A 15137-nucleotide genomic window follows, 5' to 3' on the forward strand; every position below is an offset into this window, starting at 1 on the left:
CAGGTTGTCTTACTGGACTGCATAAATTTTAATCTTTTCTGTGTCAATATGAAATTAAGATTCTAAATAAGAATAGGGAATAAAACCTAGTAGAAAAAAATATTGAAATTTAAAGCACCGCAGAAGCATAATTTAAAAATGCAAGACTAGTATGGTTAGATCAGTTAGTATATTGAGATAAATAGAAGGGAAACATCGTAATAAAGGCAATGCACGTGTATTTGTTTTCAAAAACATGCTCCCATACCTGAGCGGCCGGGGGTTATAAAATACTCAGTAACACGTGATTCTGTTTTCATAACTGTAATCCCCTCTTAAAATAAGAAGACGATCAAAGAATCTGCAGCGATTAGACAGTAAACACTCATATGAAAAGAAAAAAATATCCATTGAATTTTTTTGTTTAAAAAATATGAGACTCGATTGAAAAGTATATTTGTATTACATGTACATGAAGTAATTATCAAAACAAAATGTAGACCTTGATTTACATTTTACCTTACAACCTTGCAAACTGCACGGTGAATGCCTGAGTAACTATATGCATGTGTATCAGGACGGTAACGGTGAAGAAGGCTAATCTAAATAAAACCTAGAAGCGATGAAGTGGTCGCTAGTTACTTAAAAGCGCCACGAATTAAAATCAAATCAAACAGGTGCGCGAAAGATCAATGCTGGTCTATTGGACAGAGGAAAAGACCACCGGTTCGTATAAGTCTATTGATCTTATAATGTAATATAAATCACGACAATATGAATTTCTTTTGTGATAAATGTTAAATATTTGAATGGCAATTTAAAAAAATGTAAGCGATCATTATGCCTAAGGGTCCTAAATGGATTTCCATTTGAATAATTGTCACCGCACAGCCGACGAATTGTTTAAGTTTTATTCCAATTGACCGCTTTTTTTTCTTTTTTTTTCTTTTTTTACAAAATGTATTCCTTGTCTTTCTGTATCTCTCCTCCTCAGAAGTTAAACTGGATATATGGGTTTTCATTTTAATTCATGCTCGATTTATTTTCTTTATTTTTCATTTTTAGCTCACTGTTGCATTAGCATTGTTTTAATACACATCGTTATTTAGTTTACCCTCTAATGCAAACTCCGCAGAGCAAAAAAAATATGCACATGTGTTTACAACCAAACATATCCGTTGTAATTCATTCTTTTAAATTCTTAAAAAAAGAAAGAAAACAAATTTTTATCAGCATTATAATATTTCATTCATTTTGTTCTTTTCAGTTGATTTTTGCTGCATGTGTATTTTTTGTCTTTTAAGATTAAAGATACATGAAATATGTATACATAGACAGCGTTTTTTGTATGACGTTCTCTCGTGCACCTTTTAAACGTTTCAAGACATTCTCCAACATTGCAGCATTGAATATTTACAGTAATTTTCAAGGTTGTTTGCCCATACAATTCAAGGCCATATAAGTAAAAAACAAACACATATTTTGTAGACAATGGTCTATTTTATGACACACGATTACATGCACATTCAAAAAAAAACAACAAAAAAAACATGCGGAATAAACGGATGCAAAAAATGCCACTTTGGCACAGGTATGATCATCTGATAGTTTTATACTTCAAACAATTGCCCGAAACTCTTTTTAAAAGATATGTTTTGTTGACGTAGCACTTACATACAAGTAGATAAACATCAAGAGGGATTCCATTAGCGACCTGTTAGAAGACATCGTGAAGGAATGCGGCGGACTGGGGAAGTTTTAGGCCATTCTATTGGTCATCATGTTCGGGACAAAGGTCACAGTGACGTGGAGCATGCTCATGATGACGTTTGGAGGCGCGACTCCCGATTGGTGGTGCAACATGCATAATGTGACGTCATCATCGGACCAGAACAAGATGTCGAATTTTTCGACTATGCAGTTACTGAAACAGTGTACGCCACCTGCAAACATTTCCGGTTCCTGTGACTCGCGCAGCTATTCCTCAGACATGAATACTCTTGTCAGTGAGGTGAGCTATCAACTTCGATAAAATACATGTAAAGATCATTTGCAACATATGTCGACCATTTTCCGCACAAACAATTTGCATAACTTTTACAATGTGACAACTCAAATTTGCATTCAGTCGTTATATAAGAGTAATATGAATGTAATGATGTATACAAAACTCATGTGTCATATGTCCATGAACAATAACGTATTTTACAATCATTAGATATCAAGATAGACAAGGCACAAAGCCAAGCAATCTTTTTTTTAAATATCAGGGTGTTGTTTTGGTTTTTTTTAGTTTATTGTCAATACTTTACTGTTAAAATTTCTTTGGTGATATGATTATGAATAAAACTGTCAATTATTGTCCCCCACTTAATCGAATATAATTTGAGTTCAAGGGTTTTTGTCGCATCGTTCAGTTAGGAAATAGAACTGTGTGTAAAAAAGAATTTATTAAATAAAATCTATGTCTCCGCATAAGTTATACCTAAACCATCAATAACCCAAAAGTTAACTGAAAATTATGAAAAGATGACAGAATTGCAAACTTAAGATATATCATTCAGTCAACTTCAGATGACTAAAGAACACCGTTTCATTGCAAAGGTGCGCCACATTTAAGGTTCTTATTTTTTACAGTTTGAATTAATCTGCGACAAAGACCGGATTGCCTCCACCATCACCACCATACAAATGGCGGGCCTCCTTATCAGCTCCCCCGTCGCCGGACAAATGGCGGATTCCCTGCGCCGGAAGCCAACTTTCTTCCTCTCTCTTCTGGTCCTGACCGTCTGCAATCTTATCGCAGCCTTCTCCGTTTCCTGGGAGATGTTTGCTGCCTGTCGATTTTTGATCGGGTTCGGATGCGGGATGTATCTCACGACATTCTATTCCTTCATGCAAGAGTTCGTTCCCACAAGGTGGCGCTCTATGACTGCGGCAGTTCCGGGATGGGCCATTTTTGCGGCACTTTATGGTTTGTTTTCATGGTGGCTTCATGACTGGGAATACCTTCACTACGCCACGGCTATCGTCACCGCGCCATTTCTTTTAGGAATATTGTGAGTATTTGTATGAAAATGACAAAAGGAAACAACGTTCGCTAATATTGGTTGAAACTCCTATCTTGTCATTTAAACGATGAAATACAACTGAAAGTGGACCGGTTTTCATATCCCTATTACTTAGTTTTCCACACCTTTCAGTCAGCTGATTGAAGGCGAAGATTCATCTTGAGTGTCAACATAATTTAAAAATCATGATGTATGAAAACTTAAGATAATGAAATAAGAACAGTAACTGTTCCTTTCTTCCTCAGCATTTTGCCGGAGAGTTTCCGATGGTTAGTTTCTAACAACAAGGTGGCGGATGCAGAGAAAGTTATAAAACACATCGCCAAGTTAAACGGCAGAGAGACTCTGATATCTTGTATAGAAAGACTGCACAATATTGTAAAAACTGAAGATCTGACAACAAAAGTAAAAACACACACCCTAATAGACGTATTAAAAAGCAGAGATCTTCTGAAGAAATCGTTTTTCCTTTGGTCTAGCTGGTATGTATTGATTTAGATATTGCCTCAAAAGTTAAAATCTAATTTTTCGAATCCAAATACACATGCATATATTAGATGTATCATGGGGAAAGTATTAAGAGGCCTACAATTAATAGATATGATTCACAATTTTTAGTGCAATCCCCCACTTTTTGCATAGAACACTTAGTCTGTGATCATCATATAGGTGACTCGCATCCCTTATGTTAATCTGAAAATGTAACTGGGAGGTAACTAAAATGTGACTCAATGGCATTCAGTCACATTTCCATACATTTCAGTTACCTTTTAGTTGACTGAATAGCAGTGTTTTAACTATTGCCAACGACAGAGCTTGGTCATTAGGGAGGCGGGATGGTCAAAATAATTTTAAGATATGGTTTGTTTAGCTATAAACTATGATTTCGTGAAAAACAATCTAATTTTTTTTTATACAATTTGGGTATTTTGTTTGTGAAAAGTTGATTGAATATCAGCTTTTTAACTTGTAACAAAGACAGTGCTTGGTCACTAGGGAGTTTGGATGGCCAGCAAATTAACCATCAGAACTAACTAAATTTTTAAGATATATATTGTTTAGCTATAAACTATGATTTTGTGAACAAAATTATCACATTTTTTTTTTTTTTAGAATTTCTTTAGAATTTGTGTATTTTTCTATTTTTAAATGCAGTTCTCTTTTTCTAAAGGTGATCAATACAATCTAAAAATGGTCATGAACATCTGTCCCTCTTAAAAAGAAAAATGTTTTCTGTAGTAGTTCACGCCTTGGGTACTATCTTTTCTAGCGGGTTATGTAAATCATTTCTGCAGCATTTAATGCCTTCATAATCCAAATGAAACACCAACAAAAACCATATCACTCTAGGAGAGGATATACATAGGCTTTGCCTGTTTTCCAATCCTTTCGAACTCATTCAACAAAAGTTGCTTAACAAATAAATTCTAATATTTACATTTAACGATAAAATATTTCTAAATCACTCCATCAATAATACATGAAACAAAGATAAAAATACGCAAATTACTGTTTTTATCGATTAGCACGCTACATACACATGTTCTATGTAAGCCCTTGCTAGTGCGTGGAATTCATCGTTCAAGAAATTATTCACGCAAAAAAAAAAAAAACGTACAAAAACGTCATAACGAACGTTATTAACATTGTTTATAATAGCTACTTAAAAAAAAACATTTGATAGTTATTTGGATGTAGTATTTAAGGCCTAGGTTTTCGGAATGGAAATAATCATACTAGAAGAGAATCGAGCATAATTGAAGTATTATTTTGTAAACAGGCGTTATAAATTCGATTTACTTGTTTAAAGAATTAAATCGCTTTATTAGAGATGCCATTCTTTTTGGGGGCTTTGAAATGAGCAATGTGAACAGGATATACCCCAGAAGCATAATATATAACGTTATCAACTTTAATGTTGTAACTAATTAGCATGTAAACAGACTCCATATCATAACACAATCTCATAAAAAAAACATTTGCTTCACAAAAACATATGTAGGAAAATACAAATGTAACAACGTTAATAGATGTATCAAAGATCCATATATATGAAATGCATCAATATGTTTTAAAAACTTATATATAATAATTATGTTAAAAGATATTAAAAAAAAGGTGGAACAGTACAATTATGTACTACGATAAGTTCATTCCGAATTTTTCTTACTATTTAAATAGATGCGTGGAGTTTTATATGTGGACTAGTTAATAAACAATTTTTACAAACTTTTAATTAAGAAAATATCATGATTAACACTTACGCTGTGCAGGGACAAACTCCACCATGATAAAGCTTGCCAATAAAGAGACATAAAACATATGAAGCACGCTCGGAAGCACATGGGCGAGACCGATCATTAACTAGAGTTCAACCACGGTAGTAAGGAAAACTTGTGGTGCGCATGCCTGTGTTAGAACGCACATTGTTCGATGTCTGGTTTAAAAAATGAAAAAAATGTAAATTTCTACTCATAATTTTATTGTTCATGAAAAAAGAAGGTAAATACCTGGTAAACACATTGAATCATATGTGTGTGCCCTAAAATTCAACACATTGCATGTTGTGCTGATTAAAATAAGCAAAATTAGGAGGTTTCGCTTTCCACCGCAATTTCTAAACTACCTGATTATAGACAGACCAGAGTCTCTCCGTATCGGACAATGGTTCAATTTTAGTCATACTAAAGTGAGTTCAATCTCATTTTAGTCGAACTACGGCGACCGTATTTAATGATCGAACTCGCTCCATGCTGATGCTATCGCAAAACGTTTGTACAACGTTCCTATATCAAAAAGAATAAATACAAAAACCGGACAAATTTGAAAATCATTCCGGAGACGGAACAGTTTCACAAACATCTCTTGTTGTTCCATTTCTCAATTACATCGTCTGAATCTTATTAAGTGATTAATTTACAGCCATGCCTAATAAAAATATGAAGATAAATGGAAATTTCAAGGAAGAGACTTTTGATGGGATTACTGCATTCCCCCTACTTTGGGTTAGCGTTTTGACAATTTACGAGAATACTGTAGCGGCGTAGGTCAAAATTTGAGCAAGATACTACACTTGTGGAGACAAGCACCAAATTTTGCATGACGGTTCCTTGAACATAACTTGATTAAAAAATATCGTTGGCCATTCAAGTTTTGGCCCTTTTAAAGATGGCCGCCTCTTATTTCAAAATGGCGTCTTTTTTCATAATGTTTTCATGATACTTAAAATATTTCTGGGCAATACTTTTCTTTTCTGTGAAATTATGAAAAAGAGTTTGTTGTATGATATAATTTGAGGTTCATTCCAAATATGAACATTCTGCGCATGCGTTTAAAATATGCTGTAGTTTAGTTTTGAATGTACATGTACATGATCGAATCGTCTGAGCAGTTGCAGCTGTAAAGAGCAATGCAAAATAATTCGGACTTGAAACATTTGCAATTCCCAGAACAACTAATATTACCTGAACATTTCAGTAGTTTTGTTACATGAAGCCGCAATTGGTGGTAAGGATTTCCCTCATGAAAACGAAAAACCGCAATCTTTATCCCAACTGGAAGATGGGATAGTGTGGTTTGTCACATACATAGTCACTGACCCAGTGTATGTTCAGCTTGCAATACAGACCTCTTAATTTTCTCTACAAGAGCAGCTCTTGAGGAATCGAGGGATGCCATTGTATGGTCGCTGCTTACGAGCAAAGACGAGCAAAGGCGGATGTCATTTACTTTATTGGCAGTGCTGGACCGAACGTAGATGATGACTAGAAGTTCTTCTAGTTTATTGATTATATGTTCTGTCACACTATCACAAGGAAAACTTAAGGATCTGAAAACCTCTGTCACGTTTTCAAACACATTCAGCATGCCATGCTTGACAGTCATTTTACCTGTCTCAACAAATGCGGAATCGGTATCACAATCCGTGAATGCATGAAAGAATGACAATGCATTTGATCGTGGACCCAGTGATCTAACAATGTCATGAATTGGTATCCATCGCAAATCCTTGCCCTTTCAAAATGTTACCCATAACTCATCAACTTTTAAATCACCAAAAACAACCACACCAATAACAACAACAATCTGTATCCGAGCTTACTGTGATGATTGAATTGATACTACCCAATGCAGCATTTTTTTGCATTAGCATTGTTTTGCATTTTTTTCATTGTTACAACTATAGTAGTTTCTGTTGTAATAGTTGCAGATACGATTTGGTCTGTTTAAATCCAAATTGTCTTGTTTTGTTCTCGTTAAACCGAAGAAAAGTGGTCAAAGAGTTTGGCGGTCTAGTGTTTCTAGTAATTTCCTTTTAGATCTTAAGCCTTGCTTTCTTCTTCTTTCACCCTTATGCTTATGACTATCATCTTTGTAAACATCGAACATATCTACTCTCCAATGACCTTGCGCAAGAGAAGTGATGTGCGTTAGGATACTGTCATTGACATAGTTATCCAAGTTATCCAAGGGTTGACATTGTTTGGTTGTTTTGAGTGAAGCAACTGTCGGTACACTGTTTGGCAATACTTGACTAGCTTAAAAAATAGGGCATCGACTGAGATTTCACACCAGTATTCAAAAAACATTATTGAAAAGCAATGGGGGGAATTTCTGATTTTCATTTTCCGAAAATTCTTGTAAATCAAATTGCTTACTCTGACAGGAAATAAGAGTTTAGAAAACAGGCTACAGTCATCTTCTACATTTGCCAACTATGACTTTGAAGAATCAGCTTTTTGTTTGGAAACTTTTTCATTAGAAAAACTGAATCACTGAAGTTTTCAAGCATAGCCATTGCACAAGTACATGAGCAGAACAATGAAATTGTAAAATGCGATGAGGCGATATTGCTAACTGAGAACGAATCTAGAAGGAAGGTAGACTTAAAACTCTTTTCGAGGAAAATTGAACTATTGGGTTTTAGCAGACAAAATCGTATCTGCAACTATTACGATAGAAACTACAATAGTTGTTACAAAGTAAAAAATGTTGTCAGTAACAGAGCTATAGATACAGACTTTGTCTCACCTTGTAGAGAGGACACCAATGTAATCCTTTCATATTTTTTCAAATTTTTAAATCTTCAAAATAAGTCTGTAGCTTCGTAGTTCGACAGCTGTTCTGAGTGATTAAAAAGGCATTCACATGTTTTTGTATGCATACTTTTCAGACAAAATGACATGAAGGACTTCATATTTATTGCTTTTACATCTTTTGGCAACCGTTTTGGCCAGTTTCGGACAGAAACAAGCCAGTTCAAGAAATGTTTATATTCTATATTCAAATGTAAAAGACTGCCGCACATCCCCCTTAAAAGTTAGTGAGTTATGGGTGACATTTAGAAAGGGCAAGGAATTGCAATGAATACCAATTCATGATATTGTTAAATCACTGGGTGCAAGATCAAAAGCACTGTTATTCTTTCATGCATTTACGGATTGTAATACAGAGTATGCATTTGTTGGGACAGGTAAAATAAGGGCAAAGCAGGCTGAAATGTGTTGAGAACGTTACAGAGGTATTTAGATTCTAAGGATTTCCTTATGATAGTGTGACAGAACGTATGATCAATTTGTAGACATCATGTACGTTCGGTCCTGCACTGCCAATAAAGTAAAAGACACGCGCCTTGACCTCTTTGCTCGTAAGCAGCGACCATGTTATGGCATCCCTCGATTCCTCAATAGCTGCTCTTGCAGAGCATATTAAGAGATCTGTATTGCAAGCTGAACAGTACATTAAGTCAGTCACTATGCAAATGACAAACCTCACCATTCCTACCAGATGGGGTTGGGATAAAGATTGCGGTTTTGGGATTTCCCATTAGACATCCTTACCACTAATTGCAGCTTCATGTCAAGAACTACTGAATTATGTAATATTAGTTGTTCTGGGAATTGCAAATGTTTCAAGTCCGAATTATTTTGCATTGCTCTTTACAGCTGCAACTGCTCAGACGATTAGATAATGTTCATTCAAAAATGAACTGCAGCATGTTTTAAAACGCATGCGCAGAGTGTTCATATTTGGAATGAACCCCAAATTACATCATGCAACAAATTCTTATTCATAAATTCACAGATAATAAAAATATTACCCAGAAATATTTAAAATATCATGAAAAAAATATGAAAAAAGACGCCATTTTGAGATAAGAGGCGGCCATCTTGAAAATGACCAAAACTTGAATGGCCAACATATTTTTTAATCAAATAATGTTCAACGAACTTTCATGCAAAATTTGGTGCTTGTCTCTACAAGTGAAATATTTCCCCCCACTATCCGCTACACTATAATGGGTATTCCATTTAAATCTTTATTCTTTTTTTATTGTAAACATTTCGGATAAGTCCCTTCCCCCTCACCATCACCAAATTTTTTTTTATTTTAAGTTAATGTTTTAAAAATATACAAGTGTTTGGTTTTTATTGAATATTTAAATCGAATAGTTCAACCTACAACAGTGTGATGACCAATATAATTTTACATGTCCGAGGCTAAGATTTATGGAATCGTCAGAGATGATTTATCTACAAGGCATGCTTAAATTGTCAGCAGTAAATAATTAACACCTGTCGATCAGCTAAAGGAATAAACACAGTCTAATTCAAATAAAACACAGATCATATATTGAGGGCATTTTGTTCTGCACACGCCTAAAAAAATTAACCCTTTCATCAATCTCAAGTTTGGTTCGATCTGTGTATTAAGATAAAGAAAAGGGAAATATCGTGATGAAGGATACAAATACAAGTCTACGACGTTCTGGAATGATGCCGGGTGAATTTTAAAAAGAGAAATAACAACATACAAGGGATAATTGTAAAATATTTGCAAACAATAACTTAAATGTAACCATAAAGTACGAACAACAATTATTAAGGATTGAAGAAGAAATCAAGACAAATCGGTCGCATGGAAATTTTCAAGAGAGGAAATAAATATGATTTTTATACTACGCTTTATATCTTTTGTATGTCTTTTTTATTGGCTATCTTGATATATTGAGGGATAACAAAACAACACGTGCATTTGTTTTTATACCATGCTTCCGTGCTTGTGCGGCCAGCGGTTATAAAACGTGATTTTGTTTTCATAATTGTAACCCCCTCTTAAAATAAGAAGAAAATCAAAGAATCTGCAGAAACAGATAGAAAACATTCATATGAAAAGAAAAACAAAATATCCATTGAATTTTTTGTTTAAAAAACATGAGATGTAAAAATATTAACTGAAAGAACTCCTTTGACAAATTGCTATTGTAATTTTCATAAATGCCTGTGGTAACGATGTCGATCCATAAACATTCTGTTTACAGGCCTAATGATTTATTTATCCCCTGCAATCAATATTTTAAGAAAATGAATGACTAAAATTTAAAATTTCGTATAACAAAATAATTGTTTTTTAGGCCTAAATTATGTTTTCATTACTATATCTAATAGATATCTCGGCACAAGTCAGTTAGTTTGAGCACATAGAAAAAGTAGTGACCTAGATTATTTATACGCTACTGTGACCTCCTGACCCATAATGATGGTTTGCAGGAATAACATACGCAAACAGTGTTAAATAAGGGAAAACATTTGCAAGTGTAAATTTTCAAATTGTTGACTCTTTAAACGTTTTTACCAAAGTTATAAATGCATTGTAACTACTTTCAAAGAGAAATTATTCTTTTTTCTCCACCAAATACATCAACTAACAAAATTAAATCCCGTGCAAATCATTTTCATACTTATTGTTAGGCTATTACTACTGATATTATAATCATCAAAGTGTCTAAATATTTTCCCGTTTCCCCGAATACGACAAAGAGAAGGAGTGACCGCTCAGCAGAGGATGCTCCTAGGCACCAGATCCTACCTCTAATATTTGTAAAGGTCTGTGTTTGCTCTGCTATTGCTTAGTAATTTTCTTTTGGATTTTTAATTTTGAACACTGTTCGCTATCACTTTTTTTAATGCATACATTGTTTAATTCTGGTTGAAACTCAACATTTGTTTTGAATAAAGGTAGGTATTAGATATTTAATATTTTATTTTATACGGAACAAATAGAAAAATTTCTAAACAACTCTTTTAACAACTCTTTTAATAATGATTTAAAAACAAATAATGATGTCGAAATGTTTTAACTCCAAGGCACCATATTAACACACCATTTAAGTTGATGTTAAAGAGATTAAGCGAATTTACTTTATTAGTACCTCATTATGCCTCGTTAAGACACAATTTTAAATGTAAATCTTAATAGTTTCGCTATTGCTTTTTTGGCTGTTTTTCTTTACAAATATTCATATTTTACATGAAACATGATATCACAGAAAATTAACAAAACAAAACCAGAAAAAAACATACAAATGTGTTTTGATTTGTGATTGAATATGAATTCTAATAAATTGGGTGTAACGTATATACATTTCTGTCCACAATATATAAGTTTGCATATATAAATAATTCATATGCTGCCATTTTATTTAGTTATTTTTAATGCTTATTTGTGTGACCTAGAATTTCGCATGGATGTTGCCTAAACAAAGACATTATTTTCAACATAAACCGATTGATATCTTTTATGTAAGTCAAGTGTTCATACGATAAGAAATGATAAACACATATTTTTGTTTTCATTTTAGTTTACATCATAATGACTGAAGTATCTTGTTTTTTTTGTGATGATATGAGTTTAACATCAAAATTAAATAGGTTGTTAGCTTGCCTAAAAATACTTTAGATATACAATAAATCTTTAGAGCTGAAAACCCCAATCAGAAAACCTACTCAATTCCCTCATGTATTTGACGAGGGAAAGAGAATCTTTAGTAGTCTTTCTATAACCAAAGTAATAAAGGTATTACAATTTTTTACTGAAAGATAGATAATTATTTTTGTTAATATGTTTGGAAAAAAAATCAAGAATATCACTATATGATAATTGATGATTATATTTCACAAAATACACATTTTAAGGCTAATAATTGTCTTTTCCCATCTGTATGATAAAAAGAGAGCATCATAAGAATGTATGTTGAATAAATGTTTTATGAAATATAAACTTTTTTTAACTACGAACTTATAAAAACTAGTCAACCATTCTCATATATCTTACATATTTTATGGAACAGGGGGGTGGCAAATATACATAAAGATGTTTTTAAAGATGTTTGATGACTTTGTACAGTACTAATGCTATGTTGTTGTTACGACCCAAAGATTGTTTGTAGGCCTTTTAACATTTACACAAACGCATTCATAAATATAGTGAATGTGCACTTGAAATTAATAACAATTGATTCATAAGGAAGATTAATACAAATGACATTTAAAAAGAAAAAAACAAAACCCATCACCTAAAAACTGCATTCACAAGTTTAAACATTAACAGCGACGTTTTCATCAATCACATTTGAAATATACGATTAAGTGGAGGTGGTTCGGGTGACAGGGTGGTGGGTAGAGTTATGGGAACGTCGGTAACAGTGTGTGGTGACAGATTTTAGCAAGATGCTATGGCAAAGCACGTTATAACCGGCTTTATTTTTACGTCAAAAATCAATTTGTCCGATGAATACAAAATATCGAATGAAAAAGAAACGATTTAAAGTTAATATCATGTTGATTCCGTTACTGTTTGAAATTAAAAGAGCCATGCATCTGCATATGTCAGCACTTTGGTGAAGGAGGCGGGCCTATTTTGTTCGCACTGGATATGAAAGTAACTTGTTTGATTGTGGTAATCAAGCTATTGACCTCATAACTGTTATCATAGTGAAGATGCAGGCGTGACCTGTGGTAAGGTACGATGGATTTGATATGATATAAGTTGCATGGTGACCATTACAACTTGAATGCATCTTTTTTCTCGATTAAAAAACAATAATATTTCTTGAAAGTTTTATACAGTTTTGTAGCCAAGTAGAATAAGCAACTTCTTTTTAACCTAATATTCTACGTTATAACTATTTAATATGATAATAAAAACGCGTCCGGAGAGCAAAATACATATATGTTTGACAAAAAGGTTTGTAAGATTGATAAAAGGTTTGTTTTAGACGTGAATATTCAGTTTGGTCTTACATGTAATGGTCTTTGAAATCTAGAGCAACACATGATAAATCCAATTGTTCTTTCTAAATTGCTTTCTTGTTTAAATTCAACTACTTTAAAGTACCTGATATGGATGGTAAAAAAAACTGTGTGAGGTTTGTATCCTATTTATTTTTTTTATAATTTTGATCAATCGTTACAAAATTTAATATTGCATTTTCGAATGTATTTGATCCATTAAATAGGATTCGATATAAACAATAATTTAGGCATAAGCTTAATACGATGCCTTAGAGTAATTGGAAGGATAAATGAAAAGCCTAGCAAGTTTTGAATAATGATATAAAGCATTTCAATAAATACTCTAAATAAGTTAATCGTAAACTATTTTTTGTTTGACTTTCACGGGATAAAATTGGAAAAAAATGAAGAAAAGAAAATGACAAAAAAGGAGCCCGTTTAAGATGTATCTTTCAAACTAATTATTTCAATTTTGACACTAAACTTTTATTTTTCTTACCTCTAGTGAATGCAAAAATATATAAAAAAAAATTTCAATTTTTTCATTGATTGCATATAGTGCAGTGTCATTTTGTTATCTTGTGATATCAAGATGATGAGTTTGTGCAATTGTATAGCATTGAATCGTGATTATTTAGGTATACAGTCTCATAACTGCAGCGGTGTGTGCATACAAATTGAGTAACGCGCGTTAGCGCGTTATGAAAATTTGTATGCAAGCATCGCGTCAGTTATGAGACTGTGTACTTCAAAAAATCATGAATCAAGTATTTAGAAACCTTAAATTAGGTTGGCTTGTCTTGTAAATATATTGTAACAGAATTGTACTAATACATCCACACGTATAGACATTGTATGGGAGTTACGGTAGTCAACTTTCGTGTAAATATTATAGTTAAAATAGGTGAAGTATTTCAAAAGAGAAAATACTGCAGCATGTATTTGGTTTTATTCCTGTGTACACATGTTTTAGTTATGTATAATTAAAACATTCTATAAGTATATATACAATTGTTTTGAAGACATGAGTCACACATATTTTTTTTCGTTTCATGTGACACAGTTATCGTTATATATTGTTTCCGTTTGTTTGCGATTTTTTCTAGCTGTGGTATATAAATACTCTTCTAGTGTTAAAACAAAAACCCTGCATCTATTGAACTTATTAAGCACAAAAAATGTATTTTAATATAAACTGAACATTAAATTCGGTAAATAGAAGACATGGTTCGCGACATTCAATTTCCTGGATCTTGTCCATTAATCAAAGTACTGAATAACTGACGGGAGTTGATTTTGTCGATTTTTATTTATTTTAAAATCAATGATATATTATTTTGCATGACAAGTACATGTAGTTCCTAATTTGAATTACGCACATTTTTATAAAATGAATTTTTGGACTTTTTCGACAAGAGTGTCGAGAAACCCCCATATGAATCATGTTAAATAATATTTAATGACAAAATAATTCAATCGAAAATTGTATGGATCCAAGCAATATTGAACTCTAGTCTCGTTCAACCAAATGCTCGGCTGACACAGTAAATCTCCGACAAGGATTTACAGGGACAGCTGAGCATTGAGTTGATCGAGACTATATTGAACCCCGGCGTAGGAATACATACGACTACAAAAAATATTCAAATTGTTTGAACCATTTGAAATCTGACTATTTTCAAGGTAATCAACCAAATGCTCGGCTGACACAGTAAATCTCCGACAAGGATTTACAGGGACAGCCGAGCATTGAGTTGATCGAGACTATATTGAACTCTGGCGTAGGAATACATACGACTAAAAAAAATATTTAAATTGTTTGTACCATTTAAAATCTGACTATTTTCAAGGTATTTATAAATAAGTTTCCTTGAAAAGCAATGCTTCAGCATACATTACATTGAATTTATCGATTAGTTTCAAGAACTAAGTCTTGATTTGTGCTGAGGTCCAAACACTGTTTCACTTTCGGTTTGTCTGAGTAACTGCATAGGAGAGTTGATTAAAATAATCT

General features: G+C 33.0%; 1 protein-coding gene across 1 annotated transcript; it reads left to right on the plus strand.

The window, feature by feature from the left end:
• Window positions 1-1689: 1689 nt before the first annotated feature.
• Window positions 1690-4225, plus strand: LOC128174110 (organic cation transporter protein-like). Its single transcript, XM_052839744.1, has 4 exons — window positions 1690-1990; window positions 2617-3038; window positions 3296-3532; window positions 4222-4225. Exons 1-4 carry the CDS (start codon window positions 1760-1762, stop codon window positions 4223-4225), a joined length of 894 nt encoding a protein of 297 aa, XP_052695704.1. The 5' UTR covers window positions 1690-1759.
• Window positions 4226-15137: the final 10912 nt, after the last annotated feature.

Source organism: Crassostrea angulata, chromosome 2 (assembly GCF_025612915.1).
Source record: "Crassostrea angulata isolate pt1a10 chromosome 2, ASM2561291v2, whole genome shotgun sequence".
NCBI classification, from domain to species: Eukaryota; Metazoa; Mollusca; class Bivalvia; order Ostreida; family Ostreidae; genus Magallana; species Magallana angulata.